The sequence below is a fragment of the Trichosurus vulpecula genome, chromosome 4 (genome assembly GCF_011100635.1).
Source record: "Trichosurus vulpecula isolate mTriVul1 chromosome 4, mTriVul1.pri, whole genome shotgun sequence".
NCBI classification, from domain to species: Eukaryota; Metazoa; Chordata; class Mammalia; order Diprotodontia; family Phalangeridae; genus Trichosurus; species Trichosurus vulpecula.
The window spans coordinates 78915591-78940846 of record NC_050576.1 but is presented as its reverse complement, the minus strand read 5'-3'; the positions used below and the strand labels follow the sequence as shown (position 1 = coordinate 78940846).

At 41.9% G+C, this 25256-nt stretch overlaps 2 protein-coding genes across 11 annotated transcripts in view; one reads left to right on the top strand and one right to left on the bottom strand.

Moving 5' to 3' along the window:
- NCF2 (neutrophil cytosolic factor 2) overlaps nucleotides 1-8917 on the top strand; it is a 46596-nt gene extending 37679 nt beyond the window's left edge. Inside the window, exons 15-16 of the mRNA XM_036757762.1 lie at nucleotides 3081-3258; nucleotides 7597-8917. Coding sequence (XP_036613657.1) covers nucleotides 3081-3258; nucleotides 7597-7709 — 291 coding nt within the window. The 3' untranslated portion in view covers nucleotides 7710-8917. The remainder of the gene's footprint in view (nucleotides 1-3080; nucleotides 3259-7596) is intronic.
- A 793-nt stretch (nucleotides 8918-9710) lies between these two features.
- SMG7 (SMG7 nonsense mediated mRNA decay factor) overlaps nucleotides 9711-25256 on the bottom strand; it is a 96734-nt gene continuing 81188 nt past the window's right edge. For 2 of the 10 annotated variants that reach the window (XM_036754271.1, XM_036754269.1), the window contains 10 exons: nucleotides 24383-24502; nucleotides 23431-23857; nucleotides 21062-21206; nucleotides 20072-20454; nucleotides 18549-18917; nucleotides 15296-15376; nucleotides 14584-14743; nucleotides 12814-12984; nucleotides 12551-12699; nucleotides 9711-12018 (listed from right to left, as the gene is read on the bottom strand). In XM_036754271.1, coding sequence (XP_036610166.1) covers nucleotides 11905-12018; nucleotides 12551-12699; nucleotides 12814-12984; nucleotides 14584-14743; nucleotides 15296-15376; nucleotides 18549-18917; nucleotides 20072-20454; nucleotides 21062-21206; nucleotides 23431-23857; nucleotides 24383-24502 — 2119 coding nt within the window. In that variant the 3' untranslated portion in view covers nucleotides 9711-11904. Of the gene's footprint in view, nucleotides 12019-12550; nucleotides 12700-12813; nucleotides 12985-13203; nucleotides 13276-14583; nucleotides 14744-15295; nucleotides 15377-17565; nucleotides 17716-18548; nucleotides 18918-20071; nucleotides 20455-21061; nucleotides 21207-23430; nucleotides 23858-24382; nucleotides 24503-25256 lie in introns of all 10 variants that reach the window. The other 8 variants (XM_036754275.1, XM_036754276.1, XM_036754268.1 and 5 more) reach the window with 7 other exon arrangements.

The following is a 25256-nucleotide window of genomic DNA, read 5'->3' as shown; positions in this document are numbered from 1 at the left end:
ACAATAAAGATTGAAGATGAGCTTAATGACAATAATTTTTTACCCTTTTACATAGGATCACAGGCTTCAGGATAAAAGCTAAAGGGTCCTAGTACAGCCCCTCCCCCATTTTACAAATGAGGAAACTGAAGCCCAAATCTAGGGGTTTCCCCAAAGTTATACAAGTAGTAAGTAGGACTGGGATTGGATTCCAGGTCATGAATCCAAATTCGCTGATGTTTCCTTCTTCCCACTGTGCCACCACCAGGTGGTGACATGACTATGACTAGTCCCTGGCAAGTCCAGACATGAGGACAAAACTCTTTGAAGGAGGAAGAAAATAGTGAGCTCTTCACAAGACAAAAATGTCACTGACCCCAGAGGACAGGGGCAAGTTGATCTATGACCTTTAAGGTAAACTGACACCTACAATCACAAAGTGAAAGTGGGGTAGTTAAGGACCGAAGGTTGGAACAGTTTCCATTTTTGTCCTTTGGCCATGTGTCTGAGAAAGGGTTAATGAGGCTAACCAGTAGGGAAACTGAGACCAAGAGAGAGATGAGCTCATTTGCCCCAGGTGAAATAGCCAACAAAAGGCAAAGCTCTTCCTTCCTTCTTTCCTTCTTCCCTCTCTCTCTCCTTCCCTTTTTCCTTCCTTCCCTTTCTCCCTCTCTTCCTTCTTTCTTTCCTTCTTCCCTCCCTCTCTCCTTCCCTTCCCTTTTTCCTTCCTTCTCTTTCTCCCTCTCTTCCTTCTTTCCTTCCTTCTCTTTCCTTCTTCCCTCCCTCTCGCCTTCCCTTCCCTTTTTCCCTCTCTTCCTTCCTTCTTTCCTTCTTCCCTCCCTCTCTCCTTCTCTTCCTTTTTCCCTTCCTTCCCTCCCTCTTTCCCTCATATTTGGAAGGATCTGTGCTTTCAATACTGGGAGCACTTCAGGGGCAGATCACAATTCTTCCATCCACACATTCTCCTTTTCTGTGATTCTTGTCTGTATTCTCCTTTGAATCTCCAGGGCTTAGCAACTGGAATTCCTGATACAGACCAACATTTTAACCCCACTGGTGTTTCCAATGTTGATGTGAGCCTGTGACTCATGTGTTTGGAAACCCTATCTGCCCCCATAACCAGGTCCTACCTTATAGTCTTTGTGGAAGGTGACAGGAACCAAATCCCTGAAAGTACCTGGTTTTTTTTTTTTAAAGACTGCACAGCCTTTAAGCAATTTCCTTTCAATTGAAGCCAACTTGCTATTTTGACTAGATGAACCAAGCACACCCATTTTCAGGTTCTTCCATGGGACAGTTTCTTTTTTCATGATGTCCTTATGATATTTGAGAGAGCTAACATCTCCAGCTCATGAACAGTTGTGAGAAAACCACCCAGGACTGTAGCTCTTGATATGAGTTAAGCTGGCATTGACGCCCACACACCCAACTCCTCCTCAGTCTAGGAGATTGGAGTTGCTATTGAGAAACCTAAGCAAACTTTCTTCCCACTGCCTACCTTTTTTTTTTTTTTGCTTCATTTCTAGCCTATGGAATTTGCATTCATTGTTGCCTAGATAAACTGCAATGTGTGAATAAGTGCTCTGAAGAGCTATGACTTGAAAGCTATAACTATGACTAGAAATAAGTGTAGAAGACAAAGCAAGGGGGGATACTAATACACTCTACCAGGTCTATGCCAGCTGAAGAGTGGGAAACAGGTTTCAACAGTGTTGAAGGAAATATTTCCTTTCTTGGGTCCCTTCTTTCTTTTCCTCCCTCCATCCTTCACCCTTTGCCCCCAAAAGATGTCAGAAGGGCTTATTTGGAGATGCTTAAAGGGCAGAAATCTTTCATAAAGGATATAGAGTGGGAGGAAATAGATTAACCTCTGGAGATGGTGAAGGAGGAGGCTCTGTAAGAGTAAAGGTAGCAAATGATACTCCAATAATCGAATGAATCTGTGAAATTATGGATATTGATTGTTTTCTCCCACGATGCAAATAATAACCTATCCATGGTTGCCAATTCCACATGATTCTTGTCTGTGTCTTCCATGGGTTTGCCATGGGTGGGGGGGGCACCCAATATGTATGAAGGCCTTGTACACTTTCTCTTGACATAGAAAGGATACCAGACTAGTATGCAAGCCATTCATTGGCTATCCATGAGCTTGGAAAATTGACAGGATGAAATAAATATTATTCTTTGGATCCAGTTTTCTTCTCTAGATGAATGTAAATGGCTGAGGTCCCAGGAATAAGCAAATCCCTGTCTTCTAAAATTAAGACTTTTACCCAGGCCTTTTCATTACCTGCCTTTTGACTACAACCCCTCAGAGTCGAAATGGAAGGATATAGCTTCTCTGACCCTCAGTTTCTTCATCTGTAAACTGAGGATTACAATGGCACCTACTTCACAGGGTTGTTGTGAGAATCAAATGAGACCATGTGTGTAAAGTATTTTATAAACCTTAAAGTGTTTCATTAATGTGAATTATTATCTGTGGTTTCCTGAGACATGGTTTAGTTCTTTTTTATTTTGGAGGGGGGAAGGCAAGGAAGTTGGGGTTAAGTGAATTGCCCAAGGTCACACAACTAGTAAGTGTGTCAAGTGTCTGAGTTCGGATTTGAACTCAGGTCCTCCTGACTCCAGGGCCGGTATTCTACTCACTGCACCACCTAGCTGCCCCATTGAGACAAAGTTTAAACCAATATTGGAAATACCAGTAGGGCTAAAAATGTTGGACTTTGTCAGAAATTCTAGCTTCTAGTCCTGAAGGATTTGTAGGCAGATGTGAGCACGTGCCAAACAGAATGAGAAGGGATGGATGGGTTCCAATAGAGGGAGTAATGACCAATGAAACCACAGATAATAACCGCATACTACATACAGACTGACATACTTTGTGGAACGGTGACAGGAATGAAATACTTTCAATGACGTTTATGTTTTTTAAGCTTCCTGCCCATAAGTCACTTCCCTTCAATCATAATCAACCTGCCATTTTGACTTGGTGCCCCCAGTACAACCACTGAAGTTCCATGGTCAGTTCTCTTTCTAGTGAGGTACAAGGTACACAAGTTGAAAAGCTGGGGTAAATGGAACCTTTGATATTGCAGGGTGACCAAGGCTTTCCAGAAGTACCAGAGGAAAAAGATACATTAAATGACAATATCCATGCGACAGAACCCCAACACAAAGAAAGAAACCAAGTGTTGGCACTATTCAATTATGAAGCTTCACAACCAGAGGACCTGGAATTTCTAGCCGGAGATGTGATCCTGGTGTTATCCAAAGGCAAGTTGGCTTTGTGTCTCCAGTGCCTTAAATGAAAAGTCCTTCCTCCATGATAATATAGTTAATACTCAACTATCCATAGTAGACAAGTATCTAGAGAGCACTGAACAAATAATCTTCAAGCAAACTTCTAGCTACGTAGACTCATAGAGTGAGAAGAGATACTGGAAAGAATCTAGTCCAGTCCTCTCATTTGCTAGTGGAGGAATGTAAGGCCCAGAGATATGAAGAGACTTGCCCAAAGTCATATGGCCACTAAGGGGCAGGACTCAGACCTAGGTCCCTTGCTTCATGGTCTGGGGCTCTTCATTAGCTCCAACTTCTTTCCCAGATGAAATATTCTCAACAACCAGTGATATTCATCTCTGATAAAGTTTTTAGCATGAAGCAGAGAAATGGCGGGTTTGAATTGTATCATCCTTGCCTTCCCTGGCTGTCCTTCTCTGACTCTGCAAAGAGCTAGAGAAAAGACAGGAAACAATTGATGAGCAAAAAGGATTAGGAAGCTCCTTCTAAGACCTGCCTGAGTAATGAGAAATTGACTGTCTTGCAGCCGTAGAGAGAGGCAAGGAGTCAGAAGTTCTTCCTCTGACAGAGCTAGATGAACCTAGGCTTCGGTTCACGGGTTTGGAGCTGGAAGGGACTTTGAAGGCCTACTCCTGGCCCAACCCCTTCATTTCACAGGGAAAGTCACTGAGACATTTTCCCAAAAGATTTGGTTGAAGACTGAAGCCAGAAGCCCAGATCAGAACACAAAAGCTTAGGAAGTTTTGGGATAGACGAAGTTGAAAGTTGAAAGAGACAGTGATATAGAACATACAGAGCCAAGGCTGGGGTGACTCAGCCTCAGTTTCCTCATCTGTAAAATGGAGACAGTAAAGCCTATAGTACCTACCTCACAGGTAAGGCTGAAAGGTATGCGTCACTCGTACTTTTAGAGGAACTTTGTGTAAAAATAAATATTTTTTGGAGAGAAGGTCGACGGACTAAAAGGTCTGGCAGTATTTTGCCCTTTGTAGCACGGTGATCACTGTCTGAGGAGCAAGTTAGCTCATCACATGGTTGGCTTCTAGTGATAAATTTTTGTGATTTATATTTATGGAGAATATACCCACACAGATGAAATCAGGGATCTAGAGGCAGTGTCAGCAAGTGGCAAGTGTACCCAAGCCGGACTCAAGAGGCCAAGGTTCAAATCTTGTCTGCCATTTACTGGCTATGGAAATATGAGCAAAAACAACCTCTCTCAACCTTTTTTCTTTTCTGTAAAATGGGAATACCACTCAGATTACCTGTATTGAAAGGCTATTGCTCCTCCCCCTCCTCCTGCTGCTGCTGCTACTAGTACTATTGCTACTGGCCCTTCCAGCTTGGTTGAACCTTTGAGAACAAGATGAGTAAGATAGAATAGTCTGCAATGGAGAATTAAATTAGGGGTATCGTCCCTAGATCAGGGGTTCTTAACCTTTTGTGTGTCCTGGACCGCTTTGGCAGCTCTGGTGAATCATGTTTTTAAATGAATAAAATACAATAAACATATTTATAAAGGAAACCAATTATATTGAGTCATCAAAAAATTAAAAGAAACAAGTTCCCTGCTCTTGTTTATGCCTCACCAACTTTTTCCTCTTAACCCCAACACTTTTGCTGGGTAGTTACTCAAAATTATAGTTAGTCGTCTGTTTACATATGGGCAGTGTTGCTGATTTGGCATCCCAGACCAGGCTACAAATCTATTGTGATCCTTTTCAGAGCTAAACTTGTAATTAAAACATATTGGTCAGGAAACATCTCAGAAAAGGATGTATACTTGATCAGTATCAAGGGCAGAGGGTAAGAGGCAGACATCCTGAGTGCTGTGCCAGTATGCTTAGAATATTAAGACCTCCAGGCCCGGGGGTGGCTTCTTTCTGAAGGATTTATGGGAGGGCATGGCCAAGAATTAAACAGAAGTAGAGATGGACTCGGCACTCCGGAAAGTAGTACCACACTGAAAGATTATAATTTGTAGAAATACTGAAGTTGCTAATACACAATAAAAAGCCACATAAAACTGTACTATTGTAATGGAAGGTTGTAAACACTTTCTTAGAGCAACTGGCACAATTTGTGGGGTCTGGGGGTCTGCACCTGTGTTTTCATTAGTTTAGGGAACATGAGTGGGGAAACTCCCTCTACTGATGCACAGATTAGTGATTTATGGGAGGAGGGTGGCGTAGGATGCTGAGAGGTTATTATTAATAGCTAGCATTTACATCATACTTTAAGGTTTGCAAAGCACATGTTATCATCTCATTTCATCATCATACCAACATTTTGCAATAGGTGTTATTAGTTATCATCAATTTACAGATGAGGAAACTGGGACAGAAGGGAGGTAGGTTAGTGACCTGCCTGAGTCACAGAGATACTGTCCTGAGGCAGGATTTGAACATGGGTCTTCGTGACATCAAATCCCGTGCTCTACCCCCACTATGCCAGCTTGCTGCTTGGGACTGAGGCTCTCTATCCAAAATACCACAATGTCTTCATCTTGTACAGAGAAGGTTGCTGAATGCACACAACTAAAACAGAAAGTCAACAATTTTGACTAAATCTTGAATGTTGGTCCTGAGGAAAGTTGGATTTAATGATGCTTTTGTGGAGATGATTAAAGAGCTAAAGGCTTCAATGTCTCCAATTTTCATTTTTTGGGGGGGTGGGTGGATTTTATATCTAGCATCGTTCTAAATTTTTTTTATGGTCCAAAATACGTGATGTTCTTTATTGAGATGCTCGTGGTGCATTACTGAAACTTTGGTTACATTTGCTATGAGGGGAAAAAAGTCATAGTGGATAAGTTTCAATGACTTTTTTTTTTTGTCTTAACATATGTAACCAAAAGAGGGAGAGGTGGAAACAGATAGGTTTTCCTGAGGCAACTGAACATGTTTAGCTTGGGGAAGACTTAGAAAGACAGTTATTTGAATGATACGAAAGGATTAGGCTTGTCCTGTTGAGCTTGAGGGCAGAACTGGGAATGTTGGGGAGACGTTGCAACAGGAAAAACTCTCTGGAGCTAGAGCTGTCCAAAAATGGAATGGTTCACCTTGAAAGGTCGTGGAGTCCCCTCGTTGGAGGTCTTCAAGCAGAAGCTGCATCGACATTTGCTGGAAATATTATAAATGGAAATTCCTTTCACTTTTGGGATGTGAAAAATGGATGAGGATAGAACTCATCTGGGAAGTAGTGATAAAAACAGAGAAAGAGTCAATACAAGTGCATATATACAGCCCCCAGAGAGACAAGATGGTGAGGAAGGCATCTGAGCACACTTTTTGGTACCATGTCAGTTTAACAAGGTGGGGCGACTGGACCAAGACTGCTTAGGTGCTGCCTTGTGGTTTTTGTGGTTGCGGCAGGAGACAGAACTTAGAGCAGCTGTACTGGGGTAATGGAGAAATCAGTGTCCAACCAGCTGTTCACATATGAAAATAGAAATAACAGGTATTTCCAACTCAGGAAGCACCTGTATTGTATACTGGAACTTCAGTAGAACATTGCTAAGGAGGATTCAACCGAAAGTGACAAGTCCATCAGCTTGGTAAATTGCATGTATTTTCAGACTTTTTCTATATGTATTCATCAGTTTTACTGATACTTTTTTTTACTCTTTCTCTAAAAATATTTTTATGAGATGGCTCCTGGGAGGGTAGGGGAAGGAGAAATACTGGAGAAATTCTGACGATATAAAAACCAAACATAAAAATAAAAAAAAAAGTCAACATGAGACAGGTCTATCTCAGAACCTACATTGGTTTAATCAGTCAAAAGAATACTTATCGGGGGATCCTACAACCTAGATCCCAAAGCAGTAAAGGGTAACAGCATTGATTAGAAAGGGGGCATCTCATATGGCTAAACCAAAAGCATTCTTTTTGGCATAATAAAATGTAGTTTTTTTGATATAAACATGACTAGTGATCTGAATTATTCTTCAGTGTTAGTTAAGAACCCACGTTTTCGACAAGTAATTTTTTGCAGCCATACATTTAAATCTTAGTAAAGCTATTAAGAAAAACTTTACTAGTAGTCAAAACACCTGCTGGTTATCCACAAAGTAGTTGAACCCGTTTCCCATCCTATTTGCATTGTCTGTATCTTGTTCGTTCTATCCCACATTAGTATGTTGTTGCCTCTTGAAGACTATTGGCTATTTTCTGCATTATCAGACCGCCACAGACTATAAGGCAAGACATACCTCAGACCAAAACACATGGAAAGAACTTGAATATGGCAATTCCCCCACCCTGTTTCTGGACGATGAATGACACGTGTTTTTCTGCCTTTTCACCCTAGTGAATGATGAATGGCTGGAAGGAGAATGCAACGGGAAAGTGGGCATTTTCCCAAAAGCTTTTGTTGAAGAATGTGCAGCTACAGGCCCAGAAGGCCAGGCCATGAAAGCCTAGGCAAGGAAGTTGGAAAACGAGCAGCAATTCTGAGCATTTCGAAGGTGCACAACAGTTTACGCCCTGAGAGACAATGACAGTTGGAGAACGTTAACCTGTTTTCCTTGCAAAGCTTTATCTGATGTTTTTCTCCTTCATTAAAAATCCTGTTACTTAAGTAGCTGAGACCTGGATAATGAGTGAGTGGTGTTTCCAGGGAACAAGGCATTTGATCCGATCAAGAAACACCGGAATCCTTGTTTTACAACGGCAATCACTAGCAACTCTTCATTTCCTCGCAGTCCATGAGGGTGTTAAGTATCAGAAGCCCAGTTCCTGAAGGTTCAAATACATGGATGGCACTATTAGCCAATAGTAATAGAAAGCCATTCTCAGGAAGCCAGAGTATTCTAGGTTAAAATCTTTATATCAAAATTTACGAAGCACCTTCTTCAAACTCACTTTGAGAGGTAGCTTGTACAAGCATGAGATAGGTATAAGGAACTGAACCCTATTGTGATTTCAGCGTGATGGGGAATCCTAGGTGAGGAAAATCCCTCTACCAAGGCAAGATGGCACCTTCTTTGCAACCTAGAGTCTTACAGGTTGCCAGAGCACGGAGAGATTAAATAACCAGCCCAGATTATCACAAAATCAGGATGTTTCTAATAATGCAAGACTTGAATGAACCCAGGTCTTCCAGCTACCTAGCATGCCAATGGCCCTCGAAGGTTTGCAAAGCGATTTCCTTAAAAACAAACCAAAAAACCTGTAAAGGGGATGTTGTACACAGGTAGTTAAAAAAAAGGGGGGGGGGGTGGTGGCGGGGGCAGGGAGAGATTTCAACCCACACCTCCTGACTCACATTTCAGTTTTTCCTCACGACCACAGTGCTTCTCGATTATTCTCATTTTAGTGATGACCAAAGGAGTCTCAAAAGAGCCTAAGTGACCAACCTGCCTTGCCCTTTGACACATTTTCTGATGAAACCCAGTGCTCCTTTCACTACCCAAGCTTCTCCTGGCCCACCCTCACTGCTTTATTTTCGTTTCCTTGGTTTTGTTGTGAAACTCAATTGTTCATCTTTTAAATGTTATTTTTTTTTCTTGCTGATGGGCTAATTCGGATCTGTAAAGTTCATCCCAAAGTTTTTCATGTTCCTGTAACAATGAACTGCAGCTGTAAAACATCTTTAAAATAAAGCAATTAAGGTGAATGGCTATAAATTAGAGCAGAAGGCTCATGCCTATTTGTCTCTTTTCACTTGTTTCGTCTGGTTATGAGGTCTGAAGCACTCATCAATGATTTTTTTGAGTTAGTAAGGTGTTTGTGCAAAGTGGCATCACAGCAGCAAATTCAAAATTAAATTAACGGTGCCAAAAAAGGTGGCATTTTGCCTTTTGCTGGCCTGTTATTACGATTGAACCATTAGGTTGGAAAACAGGGCAATTCTGGTTCAAACTGCATGTGGTCTTGGCTTGAAAAGCAAGATCCTAACAGACTGCTCCTGGAAAAGATACTGCAAAGCAACCCAAGGTCTCCACATGTTCACTGTGCCTGTAAATCTAATTTGACATATTTCTCCAAAAAAAAAAAACTTCACGAGATGAGAAATTGAGAAAGATGTTGGAGATAATCTAGGTCCAATACCTTTTTAAAAACATAAATGGTAAAAAGTGAGGCCTAGGGAGATTGAGTATCAGCCACTGAAATCTCCATTTAAAAGCAAGGACGTGGGTTAAACTGGGGGGATCCTGACTTTACTGAAGTCCTCCCTTTCTCATTAAACAGAACTAGCATGACAACCGGTCGCTCTTTATCCAAACACTGTGATCTTTGGCTTTAGGTAAAGCAGATCCAACATCCGTGTACATTCAGGCTTTGTTTTCCCCTAGGACAACACCCCAGAGTATTTAATTTCGCTCTTTTCAAGTCTATGTTAAGGGTACATGCAATTCTTAGAAATGTTGGCTTTAAATAAACCTAATTTCGATGGCAGGAAAAATGCAACATACACACGGGTCTGGTTGGAGAGAACATGGTTTAATTAAAGGCAAAGCTGATTTCAGCAGCTGCATGTCTTGCACAGACAGACAAAAACACAAAAGAAAGCTTACTACACAAACCAGTTTCTGCTGGGGGTCCCCTCCCCTCCTCATTACTCCACAATGAGTATGGCAGGATGGGGAGCCCCACCCCAAGAACCAGAAAACATTCCGAACACCAGATTCTCATGCAGAAATGGGACTGTGGCTAGGATAGGGTACTGCCGGGAGTGAGATGGTGAACCTGGTTAGCTTGTCTAGGGTGCAAGAGTCAGTGACATTTCAAACACTGGAATGTTGCAGCTGCCTGGATGCACAGCTCAAACACACAAACTGGGGTAAGGTTGGCAGGGGGGGAGGGAAAAGGGAGAGGCAGAGAGAGGGAAGGGCTGGAGAGAAGCACGGAGGATTTCATACTGCCACTGGGGTAGGGGCTTTACCCTTTTAGAGAACTTTTGAAAATAACAACAAAACACCATGTCAAACTCAGAGAGTGCTAATGCTGCAAGTGCCGGGGGAATCCAACCGTTCCCAGGGACGAGCGATGTGCACCCTGCCCCTCTGCCCAGACTCCAGTGATGCCTGGGCTTCTGGCTGTGCTCTGCTCTGCAGCTATGCCCCAGCTCTGAGGTCCTGAACTACCTCATGCCTACGTTGAGTGTGAGTGTGCAAGCACACATATATCCTCACACACTCTGAAAAAGGAAAAAAAACAAAACCCAGAAAAAAAAATCTTATCACCAGCACAGCAATTGGACATTTAGATTGTTTCCATAATTTTCCCATAAAATATTACTTTTCCAGGAAACGACTTAACAGAAATGTTGTCCTTTTTTTTTTTCTACACAAGAAAATTTCCAGTCTTCTTTCCCCCTAATAAATATCAAATAAAAAGTTTATTTCCCTTTCTTTGCGCCTTTTCCCAAATGGACTGTGTTTTCTTCTGTGCACACAAGATACACATGTCCATGGTGCCTTGAATTTCACTCTGGAGCTGGAGGGTTAGGGACTGGCGCTGTGCAGGGGCCTGTGCCCCTTAGTAGGCTGTGCATATGCTGCTGCTTCCTGCCTATCTGGACCGTCTTCTGGGGTGGGCCCCCAACTGCTGGACCCCATGCTGCTTCTTGGTGAGATGTTGTACATTAGGAATAAAATCTACTAGCATCCAGCATAGGGTAAAGGGAGAAATCTGGGGGATGGGAGGAAGGGTAGGTGAATAGGATGGGGGAACAAAAACAAAACGGGAAAAAAAAAAACCACACTGAAAGCTTCTACTACCTATTAAAATGGGTCAGGCCATGAATGGACAGACTTGCCTGGCTTCTGTGAGATTGCTTGCTATGCTACTGTAAAATGTACAGGAATCAGAAACGTTAATTTAAAACCCTACAGCAGTCACCTGCTTGTCCAGCACAGCCCCAGCACACACACTGTGTCCCCAATTGTAGCTCAGAGTACCAACAGAGTGAAGAGCATTTCCTGCTGGATCCTCTAGGGCACGAAAGGGCCAGCCAGAGCCTTCTGAGTGAAAGGTGAGGTCATGTACTCTCCTTTTGGAAACACTTCCCCTGGCTGAGGAGATATGTCCCCCCATCCTGTCACCACCTACCTCGGACACCAGCAGTGAACGAGGCTTTCATTGCTACACACTGACTACGAGCACATCTGTGTATGGAAGAATTCAGTGTGATGTTTTACTACTGAGAGTAATAATAAAGATGTTAAGGAATAATTTCAACTACATTCTCAGTCAGCAAAGCAATCATTAATGGATTCCTATTTTATTCCCCAAAGAGGAAAAAAGGATTGAGAAGTTCCCATTGGCTTCTCCCATCTGCCTTTCGTTCTCAGCTTTCCCTTCCCATGTGGCTGGGGACATGCACGATGGAGAAGGTGAGAGGCGTGATATCAGGTAACTGAGTGAGACAAACAGCAGTTCCTCTCTCCCTCCCGGTGGGCCCCAGGGGGACAGGAGAGTTCCTGATGTTTTTTGTTGTTGCACTGCGAACATTTCGTGCACACTCAGCGGGCTGGTGGAACACTTACACCCTCTCAACAGCGAGAAACAGAAAAGAGGGCTGCCACCCGCAGGTTCCTGTGTGGGCCAGTCCTGCAAACCCAACATGCCATGGTTCATGGAGCCTTGGTTCACCAGGGTTGCCACCTTGGCCTCAGTGCGGTGGGTTCATGGTGCCTTGTCCACGCTGCTGCTTTTGCTTTTGCTGCATCAACAGCTGCTCCAGGGCTGAAGGTCCAGGGTGCATCATGGAACTGGACCAGATAGACTGAAAAACACACAGGGTTTCACATACGGTCAAACATATGTGCACAAGTACCAAGGAAATTGAACTTTTGGAAAAAAAACTTTCATTAGGCCCATGGTGATTTAGATCAACCAGTAAAAGTCAAAGAACCATCTGAGAGACTTGATTGAAATTCAGTCTCATCAAAGAGCACAGGGAACGACCTATTATTAGTTTTAGTCCAACACATGACACTGGGCACTGCCCTTTGATAATGTCAGAATGATTTTAGACAAAATGTTTCCCCTTCAAGCTTGGGAGGAAATGAAAACCCTTATTGTTTCTCTCCTCATCCCACTTTGCCACTAATGAATTTTCCAACAGGAAACTTTGCCATTTAAGAGACTCATGAAACAGATCCATGGTTCCCCTAAACATTTCCATATGTGTGCTTTATATCAACCACTCCTAGAGTATCTGCCTGTAAAAATCCACTGATTAATCTTGAAGAGGGAAGGACATTTTGTTGCCAGAGTGAAGCACTTTTTTGTGTGTGTCTCTGGAATTTACTCACCTTTAGGCTTTCCATAAGGACAGCAGAAGAATCCTCCATGGAAGGACCATGGCCTGTCCAGGTACCACTTGGAGTACCGGCCTGGTGCCAGCTGGTCTCAGAGGATGAGGATGTTGCTGGGAGATAATCAAAGCCAAATCCACCCATAGCTAAGGTAAGAAAGAATTGAGTTCAAGAGTTTTATTATTTGCGAAGTGAAAATGAGGAAGATTACAATAGTGGTTTCTTTAATTATGCCATTAGCAATGAAAATCAGTTCTTACCTGGTTTATCTGTTTTCCAACGATCTGCGATCCTCCTATCCCTATTATCTGGAGTCCCAATGGGTCCAAAATTGGAGAATGGAACAGAATTATGGTTGTGTGTTGGAGGAGAACTTGGCAGACTACTTGGGTTAGAAGAGTGAGGAGACTGGCTGGCTGGTGTTGAATGATCTATTAAATAATGATAATTATTATTTAATAATGATGATGATGATACAGGAAACTACAGAATTTAAATATTTTACAAACATATTGTGACCCAGTCTTCCACATATCTGAGCACTTATATCATAGCATAAATAAATAACCACAGGTCTTGAGGGTTAAGAGTAAGGAAGGGGGCAGGTAAAACTCTATTACTTCATTTCAAAGGAAAGGAATTGATCAGATGTGTTGGAGGAGAACTTGGCAGACTACTTGGGTTAGAAGAGTGAGGAGACTGGCTGGCTGGTGTTGAATGATCTATTAAATAATGATAATTATTATTTAATAATGATGATGATGATACAGGAAACTACAGAATTTAAATATTTTACAAACATATTGTGACCCAGTCTTCCACATATCTGAGCACTTATATCATAGCATAAATAAATAACCACAGGTCTTGAGGGTTAAGAGTAAGGAAGGGGGCAGGTAAAACTCTATTACTTCATTTCAAAGGAAAGGAATTGATCAGATATATTAGGTCTCTCTCTCAAACATGCCCTCAGAGGCACTGCATGCTGGCTCTTCCACTCTTTGGGTAGAACTACTTCAGCTTGGAAGCCTCTAGAACAAGTCCTACCTAAATAACGGGACCAAATCTGATCACCTGATCAGGAGGGCTATGAAAACATCAAACAAACTTGTCATACTAGAATCTATTAATGGACTAAAAAGTTATATTATAAATAGAATATAAACATAAAAAATATATAAATACATACATATGTCAATATAACAGAAATGTTAGATTAGAGTGGATTTGATTTCTTCAGTTTTAAGAACAACCTTTTTATGTTGTTGTTTGTCCTTTGTTCTGGAAGAGGACCATAACATCAGGAAGGTGATGCCATGACTTGCAAATGCATTGGATTAAAGTGAGGAAGGGCTATGCAAAGTCATCACCCTCACTTTCTCCTTCAGAGCCATCTTGGTCCAGTGGCAAGATAAAGATCAGGATGACTGGAGATGGCCTCCACCTTGCTGAAAGAAAACTGTTGAATAACCTCTCAAGCTCCTTTGGCCAGTTCATTTTACAGATGAAGAAACTAAAGCCAACAGGGTTAAGTGACTTGCCCAGGGTCAAACAGCTATTAACTGAGGACAGATCTGAACTCAGGTCTTCCTGAATGCAGGCCCAGAATTCTATCTATCCCCCAGCTGCTGGAACCTCCCTCCAAAAACCACCTTCTATTTATTTTGTATATATTTACAAATGGAGATTCTATCTCCTTCCATTAAATATTGGTTCTCTGAGAGCAGGTACTGTGCCCCACCCCCGCTTTTGGCCCGTGTATCCCCAGCACCTAGTACATTGTCTGGATCAGAGCAGGTGCTTAAAAAGATGCATGCTGATTCTCACTAGCTTTTGCTATCTTAGAGAGCCATCAGGAGCCTTTCAGTCTCAGGAATCCTTTTAAAATGAGCCCACCTCATGTTAGTTTCAATACAGTATTTTGCAGAGCTACTAAAAAGTTTAATTGTGTAATCAATATAGTGCTTAATGAAACAGCTCAATGTGCACGTTAAATAACAAGACCTCTGCAATAAAATCCTATTTCTTACCTGAACTGGCAGGAAGGGATGGAGACCACGGAGTCCCTTCGAAGAGAGAGTACAATGATGTTTCTTGGTGGCTCATTGAGGGATTCACCTCTGCTTTTGCGCTGGTACTCAGGTTTTTGCCATATACTTCGTTGAACATGCTGTTATTTGGGTATCTTTCCTGAGTAATTAAAAATAGAGACTAAGCTATGAACACACAGTAAGAATTTTAAGACGTAATACTCATTTCCTTGAGCTTTTCCAAAGTAATCTTTCTTCGGTGAATGCATTTGTATGTGCACAAAACCCGACATACACGTCCCCACAAAGTTAACTACTTTGCTAGATAATTCCATTTTTTCCTTTCTTTTTCCATACCCCTTGCTCCTACCATATGTGAAGAACCATGCAGCCACAGAAGTCAATTAAGTGATTTCTTTGACTGTACAACAAAGTCATAATTATGAGTGTGAAATTAATGAGAAGTGCTAAAGTGCTCTTGGAGGTTCAAAGAGAACCTCTAACTTGGTCCAAACAGGGAAGGTAGAGAAGAGAGAACAAATTTCTACAAGATGCTCAAAATGAGGAAGGAAGAAATGTGAAAAGTGAAAGAAAATATTCAGTAAACAAAGGCTGGGATTCTAAATTGTACTAAAATGGTTTGAACTCTATCATCCTGTGTTACAGACTGTGTCTAGAGCATGCAGAACAGGTTTCTCGACTGTTAGCTTACCTGATTGAGAGAGAAGCCAGTGAGGGATAGGAAAGAAGAGGAATGAGACATGAGCTCAGAGGGTTTCTCCAACAGGGACTTCTTCAGAGACCCAAAAAGGAAAGATTTCATCAAGTTAGTTCTTATATTTTTCCCCTTATTAGTCTTAAAATGTTATTGAGCAGAAGTTAAAAGCTACCACATCATCACAACTCATTCCATCCATCTTACCATAGGCCTAATGTCCACAAAGAAAAATTGTGAACAATTAGAAGAACTTGCCATAAACTAAGAACTTTAAATCAATGATTTGACACCAACATATGGACTAATATTATAGTTGAAGACTATAACACAAAGACAGCCTGTAATTCCTCCCACCACTTGAAAGCAAAATATAACTTTCACATGTCAGAAGATTCAATTAGCATTAAGGTCTTGGCAAATATCAAACTCCTATTTCAGATGTGGGTACCTCATCAGGTACCTAAAAAGAGTAGAATATTTTCAAGAAAATAACCACCCCGTTTTAATTAATACCTTAGTCAACAAACAATGACTTACTCCAGCATTTTTTGGTTCACTGAGTGCTTGGCAAATAGCATTGTTATTAATGACTGAAAATAGGGTCACCTTCATTCTATTTGCCAGCTTCCCTTTACAGGTCAAGTAAATTAGCTAAAAATTAGGCCAGACCTAACATACTATTTGTCATAACTTTCATAAAAACTGGAAATAAGCCACTCTCACTGGATATATGCCAAGCTGATATTTAAGCACCCACATACAATGCACTTTAAGACAGACAGCATGGTCAAATAACAAAGTGCAGAATAAAGTGGTGAAGGCTTCTGGGATCAAAAGTATTTTAGTTTTAAATGCTACGGAAAGATTGCATTAAAAGGTGACAATATGGGAATTCAACAAAATAAATTAGACATACACTCATCTCAACCCTTGCTTGGTTACTTGGTTAAAAGGATGACAGCCACTAGGAAACAGGTGAACAGAAAGCTCTGGTATTTACAGGAAGAACAGGAAAACAAAGCAGTAGAAGAAAAAGAATAGAGAGCCTTGTGGCAGGACATCTCCTACCCTGGCTCGCCAGGCTGGGGTGGTAGCATGCACGCTTGCTTCATGGCTAGGTGCTTCTTATTGCTAGCCTAAAAACTGCTGCCATAAACTACCGAAACACAAAGAGGGGCTGAAACTGCTTTAGTGACTGCTAGTCAGGAAAATTCTGGAGTGGTTTTTAGAGTGGGGATCAGGACCGCGGGTGCGACTGCTCAAGCGTCACTTTCCCGGGACTGAAATAATCTGTTTAAATATCCCTAGGTTTTGTTGCTCCTGGCATATGGGAAAAGCAAACAAGTAGGGCTCAATCTTTTATTTAAAACAGTCACCCACAATTTCTATATGGACTGATACGTAAGCAGAAAATTCCTGCGTTACCCTCCCACCTCTCCAAAATGAAAATAAACTTGTTAATGAGAGCTTAGAGCCATATATTGTCCCTGGATATACATCAATTTAGCGGATAACTCTATAACTCTTTTTCCTAGAAACTGGACAAGTGTGGAAGTATCAGTACATTTTTTGAAAATAAGATCTTGTGAATTGATTTTAATCTACAGCTGTTTACAAACTTTGCACTTGCCACTTACTCTATTACACTTGCCATTTACAAATAGGAATAATCCCCCCCCTTCCAATTCTGTTTAGGAATCAGTCTGACTTGAGATTTGGGCTCTTTCTTTCCTCCCTCTCTCCCACCCCCACCCCACATTAATCAGCTGGAGCGAAAAGAATCCTCACATGTCTAATTACCTTAGACCTCTCTATTCCAAACATTCATAGCCTTTTGATCCAGAACAATTCACAAATTTCCTGTGATATATGAGTACATTTCAAGAATTTTGCTGTTATTCAATATGACTGAAAATAAACTTCAAGTTTCTAAGGATCCAAAATATGATTACCACCTAAATAGTGAAAGATCTTTGCAATGTCGTGCCTGCATGTGAAGGACAATAATTCTTTGTAGATAACACAACCACTTTAGATAATATTTTTTTTTTATTCAAACTATAGTGAATGAAATATTTAGGGGAGATTTTGAGTTAGAAACATGTTTCCATGCTTTCTCTCCTTCCTAGGTCTAAAGATAATAAAGAAGTGTTGTTTGGAAACCCAAGGAAAAAGAAATCTCAATCTTTATGGATTTCAAATAAAGTCTCAGAAAAGGAGTCAGCGTTAGAGCAAGCAGCAGCAGAATTATGTCAAATACATACAAAGAGGCTTCGTCCAGGAAGAGAGGCGAGAGGCCCCAGCAGAGCTGGGTAAAGATCAGGAGGGTTAGAAAAAATCAGCTCTTCCTCTTCCTCCAAGGCAGCCAGACTCTTTAACAGGTCCGGAGGAAGCAGAGGGGAGCTCTTGGGGTCCTAGTGACAGAAAGGAGCACAGTGAGACGCAGTAAGGGAGGAAGGGAGAATAGCAGAGAAGAGGAGTGGTTTGAGCAAGACCACCGGTTGAAATGGAGACGGAGAAGGTTAAGGGGGAAGAAGAAACTGAAAACAAATTAAGCATGGGTAATTAGGCAAGGGAGAAGAAAGAGGCGAGAACACAGTGATACAGAGATGATGAGCAGAGAACAAGACAACAGACCAAACGGGAAGAGAGAAGACAACAAGCTCTGAGCAGAAACCCAGGCCATTGCCTTGACAGTAGCAGGAAGGGGCCTGCAGCTGTCAAGTTAAAAACATGCCATAGATCCAGGGGCCTGGCAGCAGGTGAAGCTGGCAGGGGCAGGAGCAGCTCCCTTTTAGACATGTATGTAATGACCTACTAGTAGTCTGTGCAGGAGATGGGGCAAAGAAAAGCAGTCATAAATAACCAGTTGACTCTGTCCCTATCAAGAAATAATTTCTGGTTTAAAAAATGAAGTGACCCTATAATCCTATTTTTACATAATAGTCAAGTCAGCCCTACTGGGCTAGTCCCATGTCCCTTACTTATTTTTCTAACATGCCATATGCTACAAACAGATTTTCTGCTAGACCATCTTTACTATGGCAATCAAATATAGGTGGGGAATCATCACAACACCCCAACACATCAGTTCTTTTGCACCAAACAAAAGACATGGATTAAAGTTCATTTTTCTAGGCAAATGAGAAGGAAACATGTATTTCATTGTGCAGCTTTCCATGCAGCCGTACCCAAAGAGCACTCCACAAACAGGGACCTCTGACTGTAGATATGAAAACATGCTCACCTCGAATGGCATCCTGGGTACAGGATCCTGCTCGGAGGGAAAAACGCCTGGAGGCCTTTTGCCCCGACGGTCCACACTCGCCTGCTGGGTCATCACTGCTCGATTATCAGCCATGTTGTAAGTCGGATCCCAGTAGAATTCTGGGACCTTGACTTCTGAGGGATTCTGGTTATATGGCTCCATGGTAAAAGGCTTCATTTTTTTCTCTAGAGGCTGCTGTTGCATAACTGGAGGTTGCAAGGACGGCTCAAATAGTTTTAGGGAGTCCTGGGTCTGAAGGTAGTAGGGCTGCTTTACAGGCATGATCTTCCCTAAGGTGCCTTGGACCTGAGGTGGATTCCACAGCTGTTTGGAAGCATCTGCCTGATACTAAAAATGAAATGGATTTTACCCAAGATCAAAATATGGTGCTAACATTGTTCTATGACAAATATGAAAATGGAGAATCCATAATATTTTAGACTACAGTAGATTCTACTCTATTGATTATCTTATGGTTTTTTCAGTATGCCAAGCTTCCAAGAAATGGGGTAGGGGAGTAAGAGAAAGAAGAATACTACGGCTTGAATGGACCAGAGATATGTCATCTAATCCAACCACTGAATTATACAGATGAACAAGCTGGAGCTACAGAGATACAATGGCCTGGTCAAGGAGATATGCCTCACCAATGGCAGAGCACAGACTTCAGAGCCTTCTCTCTTCCCATTATTTCATGCTTACATGCCTTGGGTGTGGCTTTTTGACTAAGTCCAAGTTTTACAGAACAAATCCTTTTATTAAGGGGACTTGTTCTGTGAAGTTTGGATTCAGTCAAAGGGTTGTACTTGAGCATCTAGAGGGCCACATGTCCTCAAGGCTGCAGGTTCCCCACCCCTGCAGTAGAACATGAAGCTCACGCACTGAAAATCTCTCTCATAACCTAGCCATCTCGGAGGCCAAGTAATTTTCTTGCCTCTAGCATAGGCAGCAATGACAAAGTTTCCAGCTGTCAGCATCACTCATTCCGTACCCTGAAATCAGGAAAGATAATGCTGCCATTTCTCATGCAGTGTGAAAACACATAAATGTTAGAGAAAATTCCACACAAGGCTTTAAAATTAAAAGAGGAGAAAAGAGAGAGGAGCAGCAAGAAGGAACAGTAGTCAAAGCTTAAGAATTCTTCCATCATAAAGACAAACAATGTGACCGGTCAGAAACTTCCTTGGATAAAATATTATCCCTCTGCTGACTATCTCCACTTTATCCTGAACACAGGCTCATTTGTACACATTTGTTTGCTTCTTGTCTCCCCCATTAGACTATGAGCCCCTTTAAGGAAGTCTTCTGCCCTTCTTTGTATCTCCAGTGCTTAGTCCAATGCCTGGTCCGTAGTAGGTGCTTACTGACCAATGGGAGATTCCATTTCAATGACAGGAAACATATTATAAAAACTACCATTTTAATTAACCTGTTGGAATAAAATCCCAGCAGCCATTTTCTTTCTTCTGATGTAACTATAGAACTTCCCATTTAAATGTTACCTGTTGGAATCCAGAATGATGAGGAGGGCTTTTCCCCAAAGCCTGCACAGCTTTCGTAGGAGATTGTTGTTGCTGAGCCAGTGCCTGGACCTGCAATTGGCTTGTAGACTGTGCTGTTGGCTGAGCTGGTAAAGATGAAAGGGATTGTTGAGAAGGTGGCTGTGACTGTTGAGGTCCCTGGTTCATTGGCCCTGGTCCAGAGGGCCGTTGCTGGCTGTAAGGAATGTGGGACTGTTTCCCAGCTTGCACCTGGTTTCCTGCTGGAGAGTGAGCTGTAGGCTGAAGATAGGTTCCTGGGACAGAAACACCAGCTGGGAAGGTGTAACCTGAGCCCATAGAGAATGCCACAGGAGGGGGGATAACATATGCTGGGGGTGGGAACCCTTTAAAATAGAAAAAGAAAGATAGCTTAGCTAAAGGCAATGAGCCCTTCATAATGTCCTGCAGAACAATGTAAGGGCATTTTGCCATTTTTCACCCCTAGTATGCAGCAGATGAAATGTCTTGATGAGATAAAGGCACAACACATAGTCAGTCTTCATCTTATTCTGACGCACTACATATGGCATATGGATGGTTCTTCAGGAGGCCTACTTTTCAAGAGTTTTGTTAATGTTCAATTTTGACAATGATAAGCAGGAAATGTTCCAGTGTTTTCTAAGGAAAATCCTGCTGTCTGTTGGTAGCAAAACTCAAATGATACATGCAGACATTAGTACACAGAGAAGAACGCTACAAAACAAAACTCCAAAGAATTTAGAGAATACTTTCCAACTTTGGCATTTGGCTATACAGAAGTGAACCTGAATTTGCTCTCAAGAACACACTTTCATATACAAGTGGAATTTGGTCAAAGATGAGCCATTGTCGCTTGACCTAATATATCTAAGGGGTGGTGCTAGATAACCTGTGGAGAAATTCAAGGATAAAGAAAATAATACTCCTTGCCCTCAAAAAAAAAAAGAAATTCCAGAGAATAAATGGTTTTACCTGGTCGGCTGGGAAGGGGAGGGAAGGCTCCTGGGTGATGTATAGGGATGAACTGGGAATTGCTTGCCTGACTTGGGGTCTGAGTTACAGGTGTTTTTCTAGCTTCAGACACTGGGGTCTTCCTTAATTCAGTCTGAGATTTTACCTACAAGAAGAAGAAGCAACAGGAAAACTTTTATAAAACACGTTAAAAACAAAACAAAACAAAACAAGGTGCCAACTATCATTTTAACTATATGGAACCAGAGGCTAGGGTAAGAAAGAAGGATCTACTTTTGAAGAAGGCATCAGCGACTTCCAACATTTAAAACCAACAAACATTAAATGTTTACCATAGGCAATGCATTATGCTGTAGAGTACTTTTATAAAAAATTTCATTCATGGGCATTTAGAACAAGAAAACAGATAAATGAATGGTCAGAAAAATTACATGCTATTAGGACGTAATGTTACCCAACAAAAATCATCTATTTTTACACAAAATCATTTTCTTCATCTAGAGAATTTAAAAATAACCACTTGCTGCCATCAGCCTCAGGTCAGGAAGCCTCCACCTTCAGAATGATTTGGTGATGGAAGGCAATGCAGAAATAACCTAGGCCAACCTGCTCATTCTGCAGATGAGGAAACTGACTTTCAGAGAGGTGGCCCGCCTTGCCCGATGGCACAGCTGGTGGGCGACCCAGACCTGCACCTGCTGGCTTTACGTCCAACACACTCTGCTTACCCGTCATTGCCTCTCATGGGTTCAGGCAGATCTTGGACCATCAAATTCTGACTACCAGTCACTGTCTCTTTCCTGCCCACCCTGACACCAACCTCCTCCAGACTGATGTTCAACTGTGTGCATACATAACTGGAGGGGTTCAGGTCTCAACAGCCAGAGCTGGGGTCCTGGCCTCAAAAGCCCTCCCTTCAAAGTGGCCCTTTAGATTCTTGGCAGTTTGGTTCATCAGCAACAGGAGACTAGATAAGAGCTGTGACAACAGAGAGCACAGGATGCTGCAGAGATTCGGGGGAGGGGGAATGTGTGAAGTTGGACAAACATTAGCCATAGGTTGGGCAGGCAGGTTTGGGCTGGCTAGGAAATAAAAAAGAGGATGACCTCAAGCCTGGACCTGGGGGAGATACAGTTGCAGGTAAGAGCCTGGCAGTCAGCTGCATGTCTCTTCTACTTCTTGGCTTTCTATTCATTTGGTTGGCTGGTTCTTTTCCTCATTCCCACCTTCCACCAAACTGCGTGCTTCCTGTTCTTACTTTAATCTTGCTATAAAAGTTAACAAACCAGCATCATTAGAAAGAGCTAATTCAATGAATGGGAAGACTTGTATGTATAGTAACTGATGCAAAGTGAAGGAAGAGCAGAAATGGAAAATAACATATACAGTGGCTTCAACAATGAAAATGGAAAGAAAGACATAAAAATAACTGAATTATGTGTAATTGTAGTGATACAGGGCACAGGTTGGCCCTAAAGAAAACATTTTAAAATGCACCTCCCCTCCCAATTTTTTTCTGGCAGAGGTGGGGGACTATGGGTGTGGAACACTGCATACTTAGTTGATGTTTTGGTTGGTTTTGCTCACTTGGGTGGTGGTTAAATGCTCTGCTATAAGGGATGGCTCTTGGGGAGGAAAGAGTGAGGAACACACATATGCATGTGTGTGAATATACATCACGTTCATGCGTGCACATGAAGAAATGAAGGTGATAAACAAGGAGCTAGCAGTGTAGGATGTTTCGATAGTCTTAGTTCAGTTTTTAAGTGATTAAAGCTTAAAACTACATCAGTGTAAGAAATGTCAAGCTTAACCTAGCAGTGATGTTATACGTCCACATAGACAGTATGTTTCCCCAGCTGAATTAAATGACAGTGGGTGTGTCAAGAATTCTCATGTCCCTCAATGAAATCTTTAAACAGTTAAGTGTAATGAGACCAGGGATCTAGTGGCTCTATCTGGGATCAGGGGAAAGACTGCCTTCCCTAACAGCACTTACAAATAGGATTCATGCTTTCCAAGACTACTCTATAGCCGCTGGAATGACGGAAGGTTGAGTCTACAGTAAGCTTAAATTGTTGGCAGACTTGTTTAAATCAAACGACCAGACTCCAAGGACTGGGACCAAAAATCAGTGCCACCGGTCCCCCTTCCATAAACACAGACTGAGTCAGAATCTTACTCAAATTCCAAGCCCTGGCAGGTTACCAAGGCGAGCTCCTCCCGCAGCTTTCCCCCAGCTCCAATGTACCTGGGCCCCGAGTAGAAGAGCGCAGACCGTCCTTCGGCCGCCAGACGGGCTCAGGGCACAACCAAAGCTCTGCTTCCCGCCAAGTCCTCCTTGTACGTTCGATTCAAGCGCGTCTTACCTGCACTGCCACACTCTGCTTTCCCGCTTCCTGCAACTTCTCTAAGGTGCATTTCTTGGTCTCATTGTTCCTCTTGTTGTTGTCCTTCTTTCCACCACTTTTAGTAACTGCTATGCCTTTGCTACAGTCCCTTCTCACCTCTTTGGGTGGGTAGCTTCTTCCTTGCTCTCTGTTCACCTCTCGAGGCTTAATGTTCTCCTTGAAGGTGACCATGGGTTTCTCCGTGGTGTCGCAGTTGGTGCTCACGCTTCTGCCTGTAGACAGCACGGATTTCAGCCCCGGGCTCCCTTCCGCAGGTAGGGACTCCACAAGGGAGGCTTCTTGAAGGACGAAGTTCTCTTTGGCTTCACTGGGGTCTTCTAGTAATAACTCTGGGATCTCTGTGATAAACAACAATTTCCCCACCTCATTTTCACACTGAATCAGCCTAAAAGAAAATAAAAATAAATCCACACATGAAAAACACAAACCTTCTAAGTCATAAATGAACTGTATAGAGTCCCAACAGTCAGTCAATGTGGGCCAGCTATATTCACTACAGCAAACAGCCAAATATAAGAGTGTCTGCAAGACTTAACAAATAAGTTACAGTCACTCTGTGGTTCCAAGCACTTCTCTTCATCCTTTAGAGCTTTATACAAGCGTCACCACATACATTTTGTTCCCTCTGTTCTACATATGCATCACTGTTTCACCGTAGTATGCACTACAAAGTCAAATTTATACCCAAGTCTATGTTATAGAGTGATTCTGTTATAACAATGATGTCTGGGAATAAGCAAAGTACCTATGCACACAAACATACATAAATCACCATACTGGGGGAATATAAACTGGTCCTTGTTTAAACCAAGGTCTAACTTAAGGATTTTAATTACTGCCTTAACAAGGCTAAAAGTAACTTCGTTAAACAGACAGGTAAAAGGACACCAGAAGCCTTGGGGATGGATACCTCGGCTGATTATCAGCAATCCATTTGCCTATAGAGATCAAACGCTGTTGGCGAATTCGCCACTGCTGTCCCTCTTTGTCTCCTGTAATCCCCTGGTGGCCTTTGGAGAAATCTAAGTTCCTAGAAATGATATAAGCAAAAAGAAAATAAAATTAGCCCCAAACACCTTTTGCATGATGTATACTTACTAGCTTAAATGACTTTGGACTTTTTGACTATAGAGTAATTACTATCAGGAGATTCTTTACTCTGCCACAAACCAGCTGCATGACATTGGGCAAGGTGCTTTATTCCTGTGTCATTAAACTTCTTTCCTGTAAAATGAGGAGGTAGAACTAGATGATATAAGGGTCCTATTATTTTTAAAACTCTATACTCTGCCACTGCAATGAAATATCAGAACCAAAGTACTGAAGTGAATCAACTACACAGTATAAAAATGATTAATTAGTGCAGAAAGGATAGGACTGTCATAATTCCTCATATTAAAGTAATAGTTTTACTTTTCTCTTGCTTTCTAGGGCTGCCAGATTACATTTCCATACCTCTTAATTATATGAATTAAGGCTTTCTCTTGCATGTTATATAGGACAGTAAATTGAGATTTTGTACGGCTCAATAATTTGCCTAGATTATAATCATGTTACTGTGCAACTTGGATTTTCAGGACCTTGTTTTTTTAATAAATACTGCTGATACTTCCCAAGAATGAACACAGAAAGTGTGTAGAAATAAATGGAACAACGCATGGAAGATAACGCATTGTTAAAAAGAAAGCTTTAATGGGAATGCATTATATAGCAAGATCTATGTTAAGTACAGAGCTAAATAATTTTGTGGACTTTGTCAACTCTAACATTGTTGTTTTTTTGTT